The sequence below is a fragment of the Arctopsyche grandis genome, chromosome 9, assembly GCF_051622035.1.
Source record: "Arctopsyche grandis isolate Sample6627 chromosome 9, ASM5162203v2, whole genome shotgun sequence".
Lineage (NCBI taxonomy): Eukaryota > Metazoa > Arthropoda > Insecta > Trichoptera > Hydropsychidae > Arctopsyche > Arctopsyche grandis.
In genome coordinates, this window is record NC_135363.1 from 8815599 (window position 1) to 8839002 (window position 23404).

The 23404-nt window shown below is 32.7% G+C and overlaps 2 protein-coding genes across 2 annotated transcripts; both read right to left on the reverse strand.

Annotated features, from left to right (window-relative positions):
- Positions 1-1929: 1929 nt before the first annotated feature.
- LOC143916991 (uncharacterized) lies at positions 1930-6000 on the reverse strand. Its single transcript, XM_077438345.1, has 2 exons — positions 4782-6000; positions 1930-2327 (listed from the first exon to the last, which is right to left on the reverse strand). Exon 1 carries the CDS (start codon positions 5975-5977, stop codon positions 4859-4861), a length of 1119 nt encoding a protein of 372 aa, XP_077294471.1. The 5' UTR covers positions 5978-6000; the 3' UTR covers positions 1930-2327; positions 4782-4858.
- Positions 6001-19267: 13267 nt separating this feature from the next.
- LOC143916421 (uncharacterized) lies at positions 19268-23171 on the reverse strand. The gene is made up of 7 exons (XM_077437524.1): positions 23046-23171; positions 22787-22975; positions 22131-22223; positions 20400-20547; positions 20009-20139; positions 19779-19928; positions 19268-19683 (listed from the first exon to the last, which is right to left on the reverse strand). Exons 1-7 carry the CDS (start codon positions 23152-23154, stop codon positions 19559-19561), a joined length of 945 nt encoding a protein of 314 aa, XP_077293650.1. The 5' UTR covers positions 23155-23171; the 3' UTR covers positions 19268-19558.
- Between the last annotated feature and the right edge of the window lie 233 nt (positions 23172-23404).

Consider the following 23404-nt stretch of genomic DNA (forward strand, 5'->3'; position numbering starts at 1 on the left):
ATTTTATAATAGTTGAACTTGAAAATTCGAATCGAAGTACCTTTCATAATTTCAAACCAATACCATTGATTATAAGAGGCTGTACGACCGCCCACTTCATCCTCTTACACACTCTTGCTATTGCTGTGAATATTATTGCAAACATTCTCATCATAAGATCATACCAATTGTAAACGTTTCTTAGTATAATATATGTAATATAAAAAGTCATAACGACAGCCTCGAAATATTATAATTTCTGCATATTATAAATCTATAAATCGTATGATATATATATATATATATATATATATATATATATATATATATATATATATAATTACTAATTAATATAAAATTAAAAATATGAGTACCTACATACATATATAGGTATATAGTTTCTTTAATTTAATTTCTAACAGCGTTTTTTTAAATAACGGCCCCGCCAAGGAAACATAAAAAAGGCTCCTTCATTAATTCAATAACAGTTTTTGGAATTAAAAAATTAGTTTGAAATGAAACTTTAGGGTAGCAAAAAACGAACGACTATCAAAGTGGGCGACTGATTAATATAAAAACGCACAAAAAATGCTACTTTTCAACTGAAATGTCGACCGAATTGAATAATAATACGCCATTTAGATTTAGCACTCTTAAAAATATTTTATTAAATTTTAAATGTACAAATTATATAAAGAAGATTTTTAGATAAAGATTTTTCCGCTTTGCAAATCTAGAATTTGGTATACTATATATGTATATAGCTCAATGATTCATACTTCTGTAAACAGATATAATGTTTATTAATTGAAACATTTTTTCGTTGAATTTGAACTAGTTCAACATTGAAATATCTATTATAAATAGTAAAATAAAAATATATTATAAGTAGGTGTGTAAAAAAATACACAAAATGGTCGGTCCGTTACGGGGATCTCTCGGCAATAAAGGTGATATATAGCAGCAGGCCTCCCTTGACGATGTTTGTAAATCTTCAGATTGCTCCATAGGGAAGTTGGCCATTATCAAACATCATGTGTTCAGCGAAGTGCAATATTTCTTGAAACCAAAAAAGTCCCCTTTTTCCCCATCGATCTGCAAAACGTGACCCTTCCCTTCAACGGTAACATGTCTCTCCGTCGTAAAAACTAAATCGTCGACGAGTTTACGGACCAAAATTTAATAATAAGACTTCACAATTTAATTATATAATAAAAACCTACACATTATATAAAAAGCATAATTTAATACGTAATTGGAATGACTAAAAATACTTGTCATCCAATTTTGCCGGATTTTCCGCGAAAGAAAAACATAGTATTCGAAAAGAAAAGAAAAATGTATTTTATATATGTTTACTAATTTTTACTTTAATAATCTTAACTATCATAGTCGGCACGCATTATAGTCTTTTCATATTATCCAGTACTGTAAGACAACAGCACGGAAAAGACTACTTCTATTCATACTATACAGCAGCGTACGTTCAGACTTGTTTAGACAGAAGGCAAGATAAACTAGGTTTTTATATATGTACTTGTTTTGTACCCGATGAAATATCATCGCATGAGGGTTGGCATATTAAGTAACTAAATAAAAAAAATTAAAAGAAATGGGTCGGTCCTGTGTTCGATCCGCATTTGTCGAATTTTTTTCAAATACCTCCATCTATTGAACATTTATTTAATTAATTTTGATATCGGATTTTTTTTTATTTTTTATATGTAGGTAGGTAGGTTTGTAGCCAATGTTTCCTCTAGGCTAATAAGTCTCTGAGAATTCGCTCCATCTATTGAAAATTTATTTAATTAATTAAATAAATAATTAATGTTTCTATTGGTATATTCTATACGAAAATAATACAAATATAATAACAAAAGAAAAACTTATATATATACACTGTTTGCTAACAATGTTTCATTTATGTAAGTCTCTGATTTTTTGATTTTTAAATGCTTTTTATTATTACGAAATTATGTTCACAATACATCTTATATCTATTTTAATAGCTACTGATCTACTGATCATTTTCTATTTTACAATTTTAATTTAATTTGGTTAGTAATTACAGTATTATATTATTCTAATGTTAATCTAAAGCATAATAGGAAAAAGAGCTCAAAAACCTATTTACAATCCTTATAAATGTTCATAATACATCTAATACATAATATTAATTAAAGACTATCTAAAGTCGATGACCTAAAGCAGATTGTGTTTAGGTAATCTGTGTTTATACCTGAAGGGTATAGACATTTTGTTGTAATCACCGAGACTCTTCACAAGTGTGTTAGTATGGTTATTAGTGATTCTTTCATAGAATCTACTGGTTAGTTTGTTAGTAATGTCTGTAACAAACGGAATATTATATATAGCATGCAGTTTTTTCAGGTTAGTATATATGGGTGTATTATAAATTATTTTAAGGGATTTATTTTGTATTACTTGGAGCTTGGAAAGGTTAGTATTCGAGGCGTTATTCCATACAGGTGAAGCATAGGTTAATAATGGTAATATGAGCGCGCGATATAATTTTATTTTATTTAGCGTTGATAAAGAACTATGGCGATTAAATATTGGATATATTGAGGATATACCCCGCATCGCCTTGCATTTCGCTGCCTCAATGTGAGGTGCCCATCTCATTCTTTTATCAAACGTTACTCCTAAATATTTTATTACTGACTGCCATTTCAGACTTTCTCCAGAGGGGATTTTCAGATCTGAACTTGGCTTATGTTTTCTAACACTAAAGAATATGGCGTCTGTTTTGGTTTGATTAATTTGAATTTTCCACTTAGTGAAGTGTTCAGTCATTGTTTTAATTGCAAATTCAAGATTTTTAAGAATAGTGTCTGGTTTTTTGCTACTTGTGAAGCAAGCTGTATCATCTGCATATAGGGCTATGTGACAGTTTTTTGGAATAGGTATGTCATTTATATATATGGAGAACAAGAGTGGGCCAAGCAAGCTCCCCTGCGGAACGCCAGCTGCGATTATTTTTGGAGACGATAATTCATTATTTACGCTAACCACTAGCTTTCTACGAGTTAAGTACGATTTGATGATGAGAATTAGGTAGTTTGGTATTTTGTTAATAAGGAGCTTATGAATGAGTCCATCGTGCCAAACCGTGTCGAAGGCCTTTTCTATGTCGAGACATACCATTCCGGTACTTCTCTTCATATTAAAGTTCTTCGTCACGTGTTCAGTTAGTCTTGTTAGTTGTTGGGTCGTGGAATGTCCAGTGCGAAATCCAAATTGTTCATTTATTAATTTCTTATTTACGACTTTAAGTAAACGTGTGTAGATTATTTTTTCCAGAATTTTTGAAAGCGTGCAAAGTAAGCTAATGGGTCGATAATTGGCCGGGTTTTTTGAGCTTTTATCGGGCTTAAGTATGGGAATTACGTTGGCTGTTTTCCAGTATTCTGGGAAATACCCGGTGAGTAAACATGCGTTGAATATTTTAGATAGTGAGACTAAAGCTTTAAATGGAAGTTGTTTGATTGTGATATTATCTATTGAATCTCGCCCAGGTGCCTTTTTATTTTTTAAATTACGTATTATATTTTGGATTTCACACGGATGCACCAATTTTATATTTTTAGTACTGTTAGTGGGAGTTTTTGTGATGATTTTAATGGACCGGTTGACTTTATTATGCGTTGGTATGTGATTGTAATGTTGTGTGAGTGTGTGATGTTTTTGGAAGGATTTTGATAATAGTTCTGCTTTGTCGCAATCACGCGTCACTGAGATTCCTGCATCATCTAAAGGAGGAATCGAGTTTTTTGTCCTGCGAATCGCTTTAGCTAATTTCCATAGAGAGCCATCAACTGAGCTCAATTTTTCTAATTTTTTAGACCAAGCTTCATTTTTGATTTCTTTGATTCTAATTTTAATTTGATATGTGAGCTTATTAATTAATGTTTTCAATGCTGGATTTTTTGATGTTTGCCAAATTTTACGGAGTTTATTTTTACTTTTAATTAGATTTGCAACAAAGTCAGCTATCTCTAATTTGTGTTCAATGTATTGTGTCTTAGGTATGTGAAGGTGTTTGGATCGAGTTATTGATTCCGTTAGGTGTATTATGGAGCTGTCGATTTCGGTTTTGTTTGTGAGTGTGGTAGAAGTTAGAATGGTTTGGTCATTTATGTATGACTTGAACTCTCGCCAGTTAGCTCTCCCGTAATCCCAACTATGCTTGATGATTTCCTCGGGTTTCCCGTCGATTGAGAAGATTATCGGGAGATGATCAGACGACAGGGTTTGAAGGGCATTTGGTGTCGATATTTTTGGGCAGTTCTTGACGAGGACAAGATCTAGTGTGGATGGTTGTGAGTTATTTGTGGGATAGTGTGTGTATGTATCCGGATGAAGTAAGATTGTATCTGTTAGTTGAATGTATTTATAAAGAGTTGTGCCTTGTAGGTCAGTGTTTACGCAACTCCATAACGGATGTTTGGCATTAAAGTCACCAGCTACCACTACCGAACTACCAATGTTAAATATTTTGTTAAGATCGGATGCCAATAATCGTTTTTGGGGAGGATTGTAAGCGGATGCTACTATGTGATGGGTGTTGTTAATTGTTAGTTCGATGGCGGTTAGTTCTAAATTTTTTAGTGGCGGAGTTATTACGCGACAATGTTTAATTGACGATTTTATAAAAATGGCAACTCCCCCTCCATGCTGTTCTCGGTCTTCGCGATAGCAGTTAAAGTTAGGTAGGTTAATACGGATATGAGGTTTTAAGAAGGTCTCGGAGATTAAAACTATGTCAACACAGTACTCACCGATCGCCGACTCTAGTTCGTCAATCTTATTCTTAAGTCCACGAGCATTCCAAGCTAGAATGTTCAGGCGCCTCCCGTTAATCAAAGACATCGAGATATTCGACAAGCATGAGTGCCAGCTCTAGTTTGTCGGTGCAACCGCTGGCCTTGGCACGAATCTCCTGGAGGATCTTCAACATCTTCGTCATAGACGCCATGGAAGTTAGGTCTGTTGTTGGTTGAATGTTGGGATTGGTTGGTTGGTGGGGTTTTTTAGGGATATTTGGGATATTTGGTGAAGGAGTTTTAATGGTCGGTAGCTTTGGGAAGTTATGATCGTTAACGACCGGGATATTTTGTGGCTGCGCCACTGGGAGTTTCCAAGGGTTGGCTTTGACAATCGATGCTCGATTCTTCCTCGATTCCAGCATTTTCAGATAGCTCTGTCTTTTTGGACAGTCTTTGAAGTTAGCGGGGTGAGATCCTGAACAGCCTGAGCAGACAGCAGGGGTAACTATTCCTTTATTGCATTGTGCGGTGAGGTGAGTGCCGGCACATTTGACGCACTTGGCCTGCCGATTGCAGTTTTTCGCAGCGTGTCCATATTCTTGGCATCTGAAACATTGAGTAATATTTTGTGATTTACTAGTATATTTAACGACACTGACCTTTGTGTAACAGATGTACCGGATTTCTTTAATCTTCTTTGCCGATACCGATGGCTCGAAGAACACCAAGTATAGCTCGGTGGCGTTGCTCCTAGGCTCCTTCGTCTTCATCTGTATGACTTTGGTTACAGGGAATCCCTGTCTGATGATGTCATCTTTAATATCAGCTTCCGGCAATTTCGGCAAGCCACGTACGACACTTTTTATTTCCTTTTCCTCCTTCCTGGAAAAGGTATGGAATTGTCGGTCTGGTGTCAATCCATCCCGAAGTTTTTTAAAGTCTTCAAGACTTTTACATTGTATCTTGACATTATTTTGACCAATGTAAGTCATTGTGAAGTCTTTTATAAACTTCTTGATCGACTCGATCATGCTGCCGTGAGTGCCAGTAGCTGTCATGATGATGGGCGGGATTCTTCCACCGCTTCTGGGGACATCGGAAACTTCCAAGAGCCCTTCAAATTTGTTTTTCTCCTGAATTTTAAATTCAGGAGCAACATCTTTCACGTTCTTTGCCGTATGTTTTGGAAACTGCCACTCGGTCTCCATCTGAGCGGTCTGAGAGCAGCCTGGTTGAGGAGCTTCGGTTGTAGTTATCAGTGTCTTCTTAATTCGCTTTTTCAGGTTGGATCCTCGCATGGTGCCAACATGTGTTCGTTTGGTGTTCGTTTTGTGGGGGGTGTTTGTTTTGTATGTTAAAAGGTGTGGGTTTTTTGACGGTATGGCGTATCGCTGTATTATGAGCGCTCGCACAGAGAGTACGTCTTCGGCACGTCCGTTCTCACGGAGCGTCGAGTGACGATTGTAAGTCTCTGAGAATTTAGCGTCATCTATTGGAAATTTATTTAATTAATTAATCTATTGGTGTTTTATATTGTTTATATGAAGTTTTTAACATTTTTCTTCATATTAAACAATTAAATATAAATATTAAATTAAATATATTTAAAAAGTTTTTGAAAAAAATTGGACCGCGTGGGGATCGAACTCACAACCGATGACACATTTCTTTTATTTTTTTTTAATTTAATATATATAATTTCGTTATATTTATCTACACCGCTAATTTGGTGCAAAAGTTTCTTATTTTCTTTTATTTCTGTATAAAATTCTAAAAATCAAATATTTTTGTAATTAAAATACCCCGGACAGTGGAAATTTTCAACCTATTTTTTTCTTTGGTCCACTGTTTGCTGATCATGGAAAATATTCTTTCTACATTGGCATTTCGGCCAGGTATTGCAAAAATAATTTATCAGAATATTTGTTTTGAAATATTCTGACCATTTGAGACAGGAAATCATATTTTTAAATTTTGATTATTAAGATTTTTTTCTACAAATATCTTTAAATTGTAAAATTGATCAAAACAAATTGAATCATCCACAATGACGTTTTTGGAAACAAGAAATACTGAATTATCAATCTCTTCCCAAGTTGGAACCTTATCTAATTTCATCTAAATAAAACAATTAAAACTTGATAGTTTATTAGCTATTTAATCATAGTATAGCTTTCATTCTTTTCCTTTTCATTTGTTTATTTTGTATTTACCTTTTTCATTTGTTTTATATTTGTTAATTTCAATTTCTTCTTATATTCTATTTTATAACCTTTTCCAAATATTTTAATACTATAGTTTAATTATGCATTGTTCTACATATTTTGTCATGCCTTTATTATTTACTTTTTAATTTGTTTTCCTTATATTTATCTTTTTCATTTATGTAAAAATCTATTATTGGACTCGGATGTTACATATATTATTTATTTACTATTTGTTTTTTATACATATCTATGTACATCCTGTCTGTTGATTTTTCAATTAATAAAATAAAATAAAATAAAATAAAATTAGTCCATAAATTCAAATATTCCTTCCATTTTTTATAGCAATTCATGCAATTTAAATTGAATTTATCTATTTCACCTTGCAAAATTTAAAAAGACGACTTTCTGGGTATATTGCCAAAAAGAGAGAGAACAAAAGAATTGTGTTAAATTATTTTGCTACCGCCATATATGTATGTATAAAACTAAAGACTACATAGACGTCACCCAGATTTTAAATTTGCAAACTTCAAACGCATCTTAAAAGATATTTTATCTCTATCGTAATGGCGAAGGATCCATTTACTTATATTGATGACCACAATAAGCAATATGGCAAAGTATGAAAACGATCGGATTAGAGGCAAATTTTTTCCTGAATTTTAATCGTAAGTGAAACGTAAAGGAGGTTTGTAATAAAAAAGAGAACATGTTCCCTTAATAGATACCTGTTTACAACCCTATGTTTGCGTCCTTTTGATTTTTGTATATTGTCGATTTTATATGCTAAAAAAATCGAGAAACAAAAAAAAAATCTCGAATTCTCAAGATTCAAATATTTCGAGAAAATGCGATTCTCAAATCTCGAGATTTAAACATTCCGAGAAAATGAGATTCTCGAATCTCGAGAATCAAAAAAGTCGAGAAATCACAACTTCTAGTACTACACTAGTATATACCAACACATAATCTGAGAAACACTGATTAAGAAACTTCAAGCAGGCGAACAGCAGGTCAAACTGTCTCTAGACGTCGAAATGTTTAAAAGGGAGATCCCAGGACCTAGTCTGGGAGCGTTCTCCGTTAATGAAGACCTCAGACTTCCGGCTGTGAGAAGAGTGCCGAGAGTGACAGGTGGCGTAGTTTCCGGTCTTGGGTCACGCGCTGCGCTCAGCTTCCGCACTAAATCTCACAACGACCCCGATGGGACGCACGCCCGTCATAAAGTTCTCTATACTTCAGGGGAACATTTTACTCTTCCAACCCGCACACATACATACATCCATACCTGAAGAATGGGTACACCCACCTACGTAACGGTCCGAGAATTCCGCGAATTGAATAAAAAAAATACAGCCGACATTGCAATCCGGGGGGTTTTGAATGCAATTCCGCAAAAGGTTCGGATCTCTTAAGCCGGCTACACCTCGTGTAGTAAAGAAGATCACAGCTTCATAAATCTGATGGAGCCGACTGGATGAAAGAGATGTGTTCACACTGAGGCTTCATCGAAAGACTGGCAATAGGAGCTTACGGGATCAAAGCTCTTCCCAGCTCGCATACGACACCTACTGAATAGCTGCCTGTAAGTAGAATTCAGATATAAAAATCAAGAATTGATCATATTAACTTTGAGTAAGTATCTCTCTCTCTTCCTCTGGCGCGTTTAATCCAAACTCGATTGGTTTATAGCGAGAGACTTAATTCGCATCAATGTTTGGCCGGAAGCGGAAAGCTTTTAGCTTATCCACTCGAGCCATTAATGAACTGACCTATTTCGTCTCTGCAAGTAATTTCTACTGGTACGCAAGTACAAGTTCATTTAACTTAGAAACTAATCCGACAAACGTGAGACAACTTTTTACTTACGAAACAATAATAAATTAGACCAATAAAACACACTCGGTCACATTACTCATGGAAATACGGCACGCAGTATCAACTTTCAAATACATAAACCAGATTTCAAGGTTGGCTTATCATACTGTACCCTGTATTACAATAATAGGTTTGAAATTTATGAAAAATAAAGGGATAATACTTATTTGAATTACAATCACTTTAGAGTTCAAAGGGAGCTTTAGTGGCAAAATTTGAATCGTGAATTATTACGGAACTCATATGTGAACTGCGTGACTAAATTTAATATAGATTTTGCATAAATATAAATGATAATATACGAAAAATGTACATGAAGAGAGATTATGTGTGATTTAATAGCCGAAAATAATTTTTAAAAATCAGTTTTTCAATTAGAAAACATGTTCCAATAAAAGTGATTTTTTCCTATATTTTTGGAGAAGTCAAGATTGAACGCTGCAGTTTTCTGCGTCTGATAATATAACAAAACAGATCCGACAACTTTTTATTCAATATATAAAAAATATTAAAAGGATATTTATATTGGCATAAAGATATACTAAGTTTTTGAGCTAGAAAAGTAAAAAAAAATGATTTTTTTTCTAACCTTCTAGTTTTCGGCATCAAATATAACAAGGCATTAATATAATCAAATTGTCAATTAATTCTGTAACTCTTTATCAAAGATTTAGTTCAAACTCCAAAACAATTTAAAATAAATGTCGCTACAGTTTTTCAATAAGTCAATAAGCATTAGGGCTAAAATACTCGGCTTTGATTTGTAATATAAACCGCTTAATCATGGCTAATCTAATAGTAAACATTTTATTACATTTATTTGAATATTCATTTGTTTTTTTTATTAAATTTAATGTCACGGATTCTACCACCTAAATCTTATACACATATGTACATACTTACATACAAAGTATTTTTCGAAATTTTATATAAGTTAACAAATATGAGCTAATTAAACTACTTATCATAAGACTGTATATTTATGTATGTATAATTTTTATATATATATATATATATATATATATATATATATATATATATATATATATATATATATATATATATATATATATATATATATAATAGATAAACTAAAAAATAATAGCAAGAAAAGATTAGACAAAAAAGCCGTCTTAGTTTCAAATAGATTGAAGCTTTCAAGATGGATAGCTGTTCAAATTGATGATTTAATCCGACATCAAGTAAGAAGATTTGTTTTAAAACTACATATACGATTTAAAAATACACTGAAGATTTTCTCATAAAGCCTCCAATTTAAACTTGACCTTTTCCGGCACTCGATTTCGGCATATCGGTGACACGTCCGCGTGTTTTTCATAGCCGATTATATATTATTTAAAATTGAAGTGTCACAAGAGAGGGCGAAGAAAGAGACTGAAAGCACACTGTGAATAATTAGAAAGGAAGAAAGCTGGAATACGTGCCGGTTAAGTGGAAAAAGGCGAGTGGAAAGAGGGGACGCCTTTGTACCGCGCAGCTTGCTGCTCGCAATTTTAAAAATCGTCAAATTACGCAGTCACCTTAGCATAATGATCTCTTCCGGCCTCTCCTTGCGCCTTCCTCGAGGACCATCGTCATTTTTTTCCCCACTCCTTTTCGTGCTTTTTTCACGACGGTGTCACCCGCTCAAACGAGAATCCGGACGAGCCGAGAATATCACGCTAATGCGCCAAAGAGACTGCTCACTTGATTCATCGTTCTCTGTTCTCCGGTTTGTGAGTTGTGAGTTGAAAAGTAACGGGTCGATCCTGGATGGCGATAGCGTGTGGGTTGTAAACCGCGATGCTGGACTGTAAAGGGTGCCTGTGGAGTGTTTGGCGTTGCATAAACAACGTTTGATGGCGGGCCGGTTGAAAAGAGCCGGAGATGGTATCTCTCGGTGTTAGGGATGCTGTGCAGGTGCCCGCTTCCATCCCGTCCCATCCCATTCTGTAGCCCGTCGCAGTAAATATTTGCTTTTTATCAGGGGGGCCGTCGGAAAATGTGAGGCGCCTTTTTGTCCGAGGACGGATTACACGGCGTCGCGACGCTATACAGGAAAAAAAGCTCGACGACGGTCACGTCCATTACTTCACACACAACCTGCTCACCAGATGAACTGCCTATGTACTGGGTACACTTTTGCATATATTTTTGTATTTTATTTTGCTATGTATTTGGATATGACGTCGCCGATTCATTGCTATGATAATAATATACATAAGTAGGGTTCCGATATAGGGAGTATTGCAGGAGAGAGAAAATAAAGGCGATCTTTATTCACCCTTATACGTTTATTGTACAATATAAAGTATATGCGCTAAGAGCGTACGCATCCAGCCGCCCGGTCATGCCAGTAGCGGCACGACCGGTAGCGGCCGGGCCGCACCGTACAACTTTGTCGGCCGACAAGTTGCGCGACACGAAAAAATGTATGGAAATGTATGCGACAAACAAGTTGACGGGTGTGGCATGTCCCATCTACCTGCATGCATTGGTCTGGTCGCCCTCAACCAAGTCGCTCGCAAGTCGCACGGTGCGGCCCGGCCCCAACTCAACTGTCAGCCGGCGTCATCAGGCCCGCCAACTCATAATAGTGAACACACATGTGTACCAGTGTGTTCTGTTCTGTGAGGGGCTGTTAGCTGCAATATATAAGAACGCCACAGCTTCAGTTAGGGTGAAATCACACAGTGTGGTATGCGGTATGTGGTACGTCGACAAGCTCTCCTATATTTCTTAAAACCATTATCGATCACTATCACGGAAGGATAAATAAAACCATACAATTTGAGCGAAAATGGTTTAAAAGGGGCGTACCGGTCATTCGGCCTGCCGGCCAAATGACCGGTGCCAGGTATGCCACATTTTTTATATATGTTTAAAACTATCTAAAAAAAAAACGTCCCACATACCGCGCTGTGTGATTTCAACCTTAAACTTTTTTCATGTACTGATAAATTTAGCATAGGAAAAGGAGTAAGACAAGGGGATACCATCTCGCCTAAGGGCGAAATCACACAGCGCGGTATGTGGGACGTTTTTTTTAGATAGCTTTAAACATACAGAAAAAATATGGTGTACGCGTGGGTCACATACGCGGGTGACCCGCAACTTTAAAATGAGTATTTAATTCATAAACCTACCCGGAAATATTAGTCAATTGTTGCTTACAAACCGGACACTTGTTTATCTATGTGTCTTTTTTTATCTATATTGTCTATCTATTAGTCTATGTGGGACTACTGACAAATCTAAAATATTATTATTATATATTGAATTTATTTAGCACGTGGCTTTTTCACTGCACCAATATTGTATATCGATGTTTCTAATTGGCCAGTAAGACGCATTTGAGTTTACCTATTAGTCCTTCCTGGTATATATGTATATGTATGTATGTAAAAATAAATATAATATATTTGTAAGTACGATATTTTTTATTTTTATATATGTATTTAAATTTATAAAAAGAAACTAGTTAACTGGCATATTAGCAGCGAACTAAATAACCTCAAGTACATACCGAGTGCAACGAGCTTACGACACAAAAGCTCTCTACATCACGCGGTGGATATCTTAATCGCATTCTTGCAGGTGCATTCCGCACACAATTACTACATATTTTACCGGATAATAGTGGAGGTGGAGCGTGAGCAAAAAACGAGCATTTACCTCACACGAAGCCCATTAGTTTCACGAAACAAACCATTTGTACGCAAACTTTCAACTAATTCCAGTTCTGCCGGCCGCGATACATTACACGTATCATCAACTTTGACAGATCGGCGAATCGACTCACGGGAATTTTAATTATTTTTCAGGTTAAGCGAATACCTAGTGTGTTTCGGAAATTTAGGCTGAAGTTCAGTCCGATCCCTGGGGGGTGGAACGGAAGGGAGTTGGGATTCAAGGGGGTGTGTAAGGCGTGAGCTTTCGGACAGTTTGGTATTACTGAATTCCTGGAGTTAAATGCAGCGCGGGATTTCATTGTGGAAGTTCAGTCGGTGGGGCATTTCGGTTGTGTCGGACTTAAGGCTCTACGAGTAAAGGGCAGTTAAACATAATTATGAGCAGGAATTCCTACGCATCTCCCACCCACCCACTCCTCATTATCGTCCCTTAAAACCCACCATTCAAATTGCAAACTCTTCGATTTCCAACGCGTCCGCACTTTACTTCTGAGCATCGCCACTCTTCCGGGATAGCACAGTGAAATTTAATTGAATTTTCTTTTGCCTTTTCCTTTTCATTGTACGTTATATATTTTAAATTGTATATGGAGTGTGAAGCTCATTTTATTCAATCCCGAACTAACAATTAAATTCAAATATAATTTTCGTGCAAATACCAGAAGTACCATATTTAATGATATTAAGGCAGCCCAAGCCTCTAAGTAATAAATTCAATTACATTAATTTAAACCGGGATCATAATTTGATTGAAATCCTAATCATTGAAATCTTTTTGATTGAAATCCTAATCATGAAATCCAACACATTTTATATTTATAATTTATACTGTCGTACATTTGTTATTGAAATATTGTTTAAATTGCCTTTTTATTTAATTTTATAATTATTTTTTATAGTTTAGTACATTAGGTTTTTTATATACATTTATTTTTTATATATTTTCTTAATTTTATAAACAAAATATAGAAGAGGCTAGTTTTTAAGAAAACATATTTTTTATTTATTTTATTGATTTAAACATAGATTTAGTTTTAGAGAATTTTATTTTTAAATACAATATTATGTCATTAGTATTTACAAATATTTTAATTTTTTTATTGGTTGGGTTAATACGAAGAGTTCTCTAAATTGAGAAAACACCAATACTCTGCGTAAACTTTGATCATGAGTATGGCAAAGTGCTCAATCTTCAGAACAAAGTGCCAAAAGGGAAAAAACGATCAGAACAGTGTGGACAAATGCAACAGTGTAGACGATAGACGTCACCGTGAACGAAGATACAGTATTTTCAAACGTGTCTATTACGATTATTTTTCACCATGGTAATGGCGGACTTGATTGTATATTGATGTATATTGATTTTATATTGATATATTGATGACCAATCCGAGCAAAATGGCAAAGTTTTAAAACGATCGGAAGAGTGTGGAAAAAAATCCAAATTTCTAAGTAAGAAGAGGCTTGTAAAAATACCCCATATTTATTAATTTATTTATTTTAAGTTTGGACCATTGTGGCATTACAGAAGTCTCTAATGCGCCACAATGGTCGAAAAATACAGAGAGATGAGAAAAATAAAAATTTATTTATACATAATCATAAAAAAAACAATAGCTTTATATTAATAGCAATCGATGAATATTATTTTTATAATATTATATTTATATTAATAGCAAATTGATGAATCACGAACCAACTTCAAACTACCTCACAGATGATTCCTACCACAACACGTCAAAATAGTGGAACCACGCCATTCTAAACACCCTCCAATATGTCTATACCCTTCATATATAAACACAATCTGCTATAGATCGTCGACTAAAGAGAGTCTTTAATTAATATTATGTATTTAGATGTATTATGAGTATTTGAATAAGAATTGTAAATAGGTTTTTGAGCTCTTTTTTCTATTATGCTGTACATTGACATTAGAATAATATAATACTATGATTACTAACAAAATTAAATTAAAACTGTAAAATAGAAAATGGTCAGTAGATCAGTAGCTATTAAAATAGATATAAGATGTATTGTAAACATAATTCAGTAATAATAAAAAGCATTTAAAAATCAAATCAAATCAAAAACACCCTCCAAAGTCACTCTAAAAACGAACATAAAATTTTACGTCATAAGACCATATATGTATGTAAATCAAAGCGTTTCCACTTGCACACTTAATATGTACATACATATGTACGTACGTAAATCCGCATACTATACATACACCCACGCGATTAAGCTGGGCTGTTTTTCAAGCGGCAATTATCCAAGTTGAGATATGAGAGTTACACAGGGGGGGGGGCAAGTTGAGTATCGATTTGTGTTCACCAGATGAAATCGCCGTGAACAGTTAAGTTGAGCCGCTTACAAAGTTCATTTAGCGTCAATTGGCTCAGCAGATAGCGCCCATTTCAAACGGGACGTAGACCCGATCCACATGGATAACTTTGAATCTAAAACATACAAAGCAAAGTCTCCCTTCCCACCATCTACCCACTTCTCTACATCTCCCCTTTTCCCTGAGCAAATTTCTCAACAGAACACATGTACGTACATATATTTATTTAGTATGATCCTTATGCTTGGTGTAAACTAGCGATTTTATTTATATCTAGCTCAAATTTTATAAGTGACATACGGAGATCGCCTCTTTTTACAACATCAAGATGGTTACGAGCTTTTAAGAGGAGATCCATAACACGACTAAATCCAGATTTGACGAGATAATATGTAGGAAATGCAGCGAAATATAAACTTGCCTTCTCCCAAAGCTGTGGAAATACAATCGCTATTTCAGTGCTGATCCAAAAATTATCTTTAATTAGTTTAAATCTTACTCGTGCATTCATTGCAGATGTACATGTAAGACTTTCTTGCAATTCAATATCAATATCAATTGCATTCACACTAAATGGATCAATCAGCCAATCTGGAATATTTAAATTTATAATATCATTTAATGTAATTTTCCTCTAATTTAATGCAGCTTGCATTTAATGTAATGTAATATCTTCATGAATGCTGCTCCAAATGTTCAATATATAGCTAAAGATCGTTATCTTGTATTTAATAAGAAATAGTAGCTAATGATGGAAATTGTGTTAACTCACGTCATCCAATATTAATTTTGAAAAGATTGAGCTTTCCAAGAAAAACAATTATTATATTTTTACTAACCTCTTATACGTTTCACATGGTTTTCGTGTAAACGGTCATTTTTTATATCCCTTATCTCTTATCCTATCGTTTTCATACTTTGCCATATTGCTCATTTTGGTCATCAATATAAGTTATGGTATCATCCACAATTACGATGGTGAAAAAATATCGTATTAGACACGTTTGAAAATACTGCATCGTATTACACGGTGACGTTTATCTGTCACATTCATCATTTGCTTTATAGGTTCTCGTTATCACTAATATATAAATATTTATAGTTTTGTGGAGGCTTGCTGAGCCAACGGTCTTGGGTGTTGCCACACCGGCCTTTATGCGGGGTGGCAACACTGTTCAGTGAGTCTGACAGAGTGACGTTTAACCCATAACCTCAAATCAAAACAAACTTTCTAACCAATACAGGCTTAATATATGTACACAGATCAAACAGTGATAGTTTTATTTTTAGTTATTAGTTATCAGCTGATTTAAAAGTTCTACTCCGGTTATATAACTAGTAAACTAAAAATTTTATTACACATTTTGCTTGTAATTGTTGTGTTTAGCAAATTAAATTTCTCTATTAAGCTTCATATCGCATTTTGCACCAACCGTCTCTTCCTCACATTGGTTGTCACTCATAAAGTACAAAATACTGTTCCAAAGTATAACAAAACGATTAAGACAATTACCCTTTGACAACTAACGAACTTCTGTGTGTAACAGAAGGCGCTCAAAATCGTCCTTGTTTTCCTCACATATTTTTCGAAAAAGGTGATCTTGAAGTGGACTTGATTTAATGAAATTTATTGCTTTTATTATAATACTAAGAGATCCATGTTAACGCCTTCACAACCTTATTTAAAAAATATTTGGCACATCTTGTTTCAGATATGCGATAAATCCTCGTTATTTGCCAACCATTGAAGCAGCCCCATCGGTTTCACAAGCTAGTATATTTTCCGAAATGCAAACGTATATTCAGTTTAATGACAAATTAAATTAAATTTAAGCTCTTTTTCAATATTATTTATATTTAAATATAAAATCCCCTAGAGCTTGTTATGCCTCCCCAAAAGCAGAATTTCGGTTTGTGCCTCCCTAGAGAGTGTCTGGGCCTCTCAAGGGAGCCATGTGGACCCAGGTTGAGAAACACTGCGTTAGAGCATTCTATAATGTTATTCTATTACTGTGGCAAAAATATGTAAAAAAAAAAAAACAATTAAAATTCAAAAGGTTTAAATTAGCTAACAGCATTATATATGTATGTATAACTTAAGACACGTCTCCAACCAGGTTACGGTCCAAAGCATCAACTTGTTTTGTTAGTATTTTCAATTGCATTCTATTGTATTCGCTTACGTACAAAAATGTAGGACTTGTTCTTGTTGAATTAATACATTTTGCGGACATTGAATCCTTAACGTGATTCTTAAACTCCCATAGTCCGCAATACTCTGGTGGTTGTACTGAGAACGTCTAGTGGAGTACCGCACTTAAGACAACATCGGGGAGTGTATAAGCTCCCCAGGATCAGTGCTTTGAACCCCTACTGTGAAATGCTCTCGAGATTAACCTTTAAAATGCGAATAGTTCATAATAAAAAATAATACGAAACGTCTACCATCAACCGACTGTAAGGATTACCTTTTTATTACTTTATTTATATACTAACTTGCGGTTTGATAAAATGCAGATGGGTATTTTCAACGCATTTAGATCCATTGGGGTTTTCATCGCATTTAGAGGCATTGGATACCATCGCTACTTAATAATATTCATATTCTTTAGAATAGTAGAATGTAAAATTGACTAAAATTCTTTGAATACTTAAAGAATCGTGATTATTAAGGAAGTAATTCAAAGCTAAAACAAGATTCTGGAATATTTATTATACATATATAATACATACATTTCTACTATAGCTGTCATGACAGGTTGCTTCAAGGTGACACCTATGGTAAAATTTTTGTATATCAGTAGTAAACATTACAAATTTAGGGTTTATGTATTCTTGGAATATTTCAATTCGGATCGTTCCCGGGATTCCTGGGATCCCGGGACACGTAAAAAATCTTTTTTTTCAATTTAATATATTTTTTATTTATAAAAAAAAATATTTATTTACAAAATATATAAAAAATAAATAATACATAATATATCGATTAACTGGAAAAAATGTAATTATAAAAGTAAAATTATTTAAAGTAAATACTAAAATATTTAAATGATAATCTGACAGCCTATTTCTAGATTTGGTACAAAAATTTCCAGCAATGGAAAAAACTCTCAGTTTCGGTCGAAGATGGTTTTATTGTTAAAAAGGACGAAAACAATTTTTTTAAATTATTGATTTTTTCTCCTGTCAGCATGTATATTTTAATTTCTTTTTTAAAGTCGAGGTTATTTTTATTTACGTTATTTTGTAAATTTGTCTTTTTTAACTCCTTATTTAATTCTTCATTCATCGTCAAACATACAATTGTTTCATCTTCATCCGAATCTAAAAAAGTTGTTTCAATTGTGGAATCATCAATACAAGAAGGATATACTCGATTCATAATAGTTGCACCGTAGGATCTTCATTCGCTTTTATTACAACATTTAAAGATTTTTTTGTTCGGTATAAAATTAGAATTGTTTAAAATTTGTGTTAAAAAAATAGTTTTAGCCTTCTTCTTTCTTCTATTTTAATTTTAAATTCTCGGAATAATTCATCGGTAAGTTCAAGTCCTTCAGTATTGAGATATTCCAAAAATAGAATTACAAGAAACGATTTTGGCCAAACGAACAGAACCATTATGCTCATAAAACTTCCACGTTCGGGGATGCGCTGTACTAACTGCTAAACAACAAACCTTTGAGAATATTTTATGATTCTTTGTGTATATGATTTATTATTTCCCTTCGTGTAGTCATGAAAATGTTGTATATTTTCAAGATTTTTTTTAATTCAATTCCCGGGACACGGGACAACAAAAATTCCGTGAATTCCCGGGAATGTCTGTCCCGGGTCGACCCGAGTCAGAAACCCCAATTACAATACAGCTATTAAACAATACTATAACGTCATCTATGGACAAATTATAGTCGAACTGGTCTAGCAGTAGACTTACATATTTAAAATGTCCATACATTCACAACCCACTCAACCCGCGATCGCCAGTTACATTTCGTTTCAGCTTCATATTGCATTTTGATAAAGAAATACAACATTGTTCGTGCGTATAGCGGTCGGTAGAATTTGGCTTTTATTCTTAGTTAGTTTTGAGTTCGTGTTTCGTATTTTAAAATATGTACAATAATACAATTTAAATATAAAATACGTAAGTTGTTGATATCATTAATTAATTTATAGAATACGTATATATTTTATATCAATGGAAATTAATATTTTTTAGACGATAAAAGTAATTGTCAACGTCATGTTATGAACGGCAAAACTTATAGTAATATTATTGAAGGCCTTGCATTGGAATTATATTGTAATAATATTATATATTTAAATAAGAAATAATTTAAATAAATAATTGTAAAAAAATAAAGACATAATGTGTGTGGCACGTGTACTTTGGATATATGGCATTACAGGAATCCCTAATGCGCCACAATTGTCGAAAAAATACAGAGAGATAAGAGAAATAAAAATATATTCATATATACACAAAAAAAATACATTATTACATAATCATAAAAAAAAGAAAAAACTAAAGCATTATAATAGTAGCAGATAAAGTAAAAATATGAAGTTAGAAAATACAAAGTAGGGAATGTCTAGCACCTATAGCCAGCACTAATATATGTACATACAAATAAGAACATACATACATACATAAACATATCATGCTTCTGGAAATAATTGATCATACGTATATAGAGAAACAAAATTGTTAGCAGCGGTCAAAATAGTAGACGAAAACTCTCTCTCCCAAGCAGGTGTTATTTCGCTGCAAGATTGATCTTTACCTAAAACCAATAATATAAAATCAATTGTGATATCAGATGTTTAATATCACATTGCATTATATATTTAAAAAATTATATACATAGTAATAACTTACATATTCGGAATTCTTGAGACATGAAACCTAAGTTCAGACGATTCTCAATCTCCTTAATTGTCAATTTTGTATCAACTTTCGTAAATGTCTTATAAGTGTTGTTTCCTATCGTGTTTAATTTGTAATCTATTACAAATTTAGCTGCTATCTCTGAAATTAAGTTTTATTTGTTGAAGAAAACGATCTGATGCTATTTATTCTAAATATTTTTTAATTTTAACAAAAATTACCAAAAATTCCATTAGTCTCACCAGTTGGAGTAAAGTGTGAAAATGATGGAATAACTAATTTAATTTTACCATCCAATTTTATCTGTGAAAATTTTCCATTGACAATAATTTTTTTTTCCGTAAAATTTATCCTGAAATATAAAAATGTATATATACATATGTACATACATACGTATGTATGTATGTGTATATTTTAGACGTATGTACTTCAATTTTAGCCAATATTTCAAACTTCTTTACACATACAAATGTATGTATGTATGTATAATGTACATTAGACATGTGTATGTATGTACACGTTCCGTACGAACCGTACATACATATGCATATACACGTTTAAGTTCAATATAAAATATTTTAGAAATATTATTTGGTATCGATATGCTCTTACATTGTTTCATCTGCTATAAACTTTGACAGTCCAGTCATTGATACGTTCAATATTTCTAAGTTCATACCGATTTGGCTTATAAAATTTCCTTCAAGAAGATGTGGTAAGTATGTTGGCTCAATTTGCATTAAACCATTTTCGAGGTCACCTAAATGTGTACACATATTATCAGAGATCGGCTACACGAGATTTCCCCTACATACTCTATTGTCAATTTCTTAGAAAGGTCATATTTTGACAAGCTTATTTTACCCTCTTGCTTTGAATACTAATGGTTTTTCTAAGAAATTGACCATTTCTAAAAAAAGAGAAACCACGTGCATACGATCTCTATTAAATAATAATTATAAATTGATAATTGAATTCTTATTAAATTAAATTAATAATGATTTAATTATTAAATTCAAAATTATTAATTATTAAATAATATTAGAAACCATTATTAAATAAAATTAGTAATCATTAATTAATTAAATAAAATTAGTTATCATTAATTACACTGTTCGACAAGAAAAATGGTTCAGAGACGAGATATGATATAGACGAAATATGATTTTTCTAAGTGGAATTTTATTTAATTCTCATATAAAGACAATTTAATATATTACCCCTATTAGTTCAATTCAGATTCGTGTTAATACGAGTAAATAATAGTACGAGATGTTAACTCGCAATTTTACCGATTTAAAATTCAGCACACTTCCAATTAACCCTTTTAAACGAAAACAAATAATGTGGCTAGAACACTATCCCAATAAATATGTTTCAAAAGAAAAATCTCAATATAAAATAGTATTAACAGTGGGAAAAAAACCCGAGTGAAAATACGTACTTTTGACTTTTGATTTGAACTGGATGACTACTTAGAGATATTTTAAAACTGAAAAGTACTACAAATAAAAGATAAAATACCTGACTATAGATTCCAATATTCATTTTGAACGGAAAATTGACAGATTTTGATACATCGACCGAACAACACCAAGATATAGAAAAATCGCGCGATTTAAAAAACACATATATCTACGAATCTCGAGCCAATTGAAATTTTTTATTACCAGATTCGTGTTCCCTGGGCATAGATCTATAAGAAAAGTCATATCTTGTCTCTAAGCCAAAAAAAAAGTCGTCATTTGTCGAACAGTGTTATTAAATAAAATTAGTACCTAATTATTAATTATAAAATAAAATTAGTATTCATTAATTATTAAATAAAATTAGTATTCTTTAATTATTAAATTAAATTAGTACCTAATTATTAATTATTAAATAAAATTAGTATTCATTCATTATTAAATAAAATTAGTACCTAATTAATAATTACTAAATAAAATTAGTAATCATTAATTACACTGAGCAACAAAAAATCACGTTTTTGAGTTACCAGAATGGAGACTACCCAATCTTTACTAAGTTTGACCCACTGAATTCGAATATGATATTGATTTTTGTTAGTGGGTGATCGTTTACGAGATATGAGCGTTTAAAAAAATCCGCGATTTTTTTAAACGCTCATATCTCGTAAACGATCACCCACCAAAAAAAATCAATATCATATTCGAATTCAGTGAGTCAAACTTAGTAAAGATTGGCTAGTCTCCGCTCAGGTATTTTTTTTGTTGCACAGTGTTATTTATTAAAATTTATAATTATTAATTATTAGATTTTTATAAATGGATAAACTAGGTTCAAAATCCGATACCATATACATACATATATAAATATACTAACCATTCAACATCAGTGGCATTATACTGTTTAATTGTTCTTTTAAACATTTATTAATTTGAGGATTGTTACGTTTACACACAGAAACATACGAAGCTGAAATTTTCAATAATAATTTTGAATTACATTAAACATCAGTAATAGATGGTTGTGGGGTTACCAAACCGAAATAAATATTTCGGTTTGGTACATGTTAAAACACAAGCGTTAACATAACATGAAAACCCGAAAACCGGAACCAAATCGATGTGTATTTTTTTTACTTGAACCGTAATGAAAAACATTACGTTTCGAAGCCCGAATTTAAAAGAAATTGTTTTTGAAATTTCATTGAATTTATTGACATTTTTTTGTGTCTAAATCGGCTTTAAATACATACATATGTACATGCTGCAACTCTATGTAAATATCACAAAGGTTCCGTGTGGCTTTAAATTAACAACTAATTCAGAAGTATGTAGGTAGTCCGCCCTAATGAATTTTAGCCTAATTTAGCGTTCAATATGCTAATTTTTTTTCAGATTCTATGAAATATATTTATACAAGTCCTTTCCATTGAGTTTAAGCAAAAATTTTTAATAAGTATTTAATTTTATGTGCAATAATTTAAAATGAAAAATAAACTATTAAGTAAAAAAATACTGTTTAAATGTACTTACGTAAAAGTTTAGTAGGATTCTCGCAACACGTTTTCAAAAGTCCATCCTGATTTCCACATATTGATCTTTGTAGGAGTTTTGCTTCTTCGGGAGTCCTATTACGGCTCTTCATTATATTATCTAAATGCGGACATGCATTTGTCAAAACACAAACTCCAGATTGATTTGATGGAGTAGTGCACACTATTTCTACAATATTATATAAATTAATTAGTTATTTCTTGGTATTGAGATCATAATTTAACTATTTTATACTAACGTCCACACGATGTATGTATTATTGTCGCCATAAACATAAAAATATTTATGTATTGGAAAAATACAGGGTTCTTCATGTTGAACACGAAGTGTGTACGACGAATATACATTAATGATATATGTATGTATATCTGAAATTATTTGTGTCATGATATATATATGAAATTATTTCAAGGTTAAAATGTCAATAAACGTAAAATTATAAACATGGAAAAACCACAGGGACAAAAAACCATTTTTCAAATAACATGCTCACTGTAAAACTAAAAGTAAATTAATTTTGAAGTAATTCGAATGTTAAAGAAAATATCCGAATTATTCTACTTAAGAGGGCTGTACACCCGAAACCTTAATTTTGTT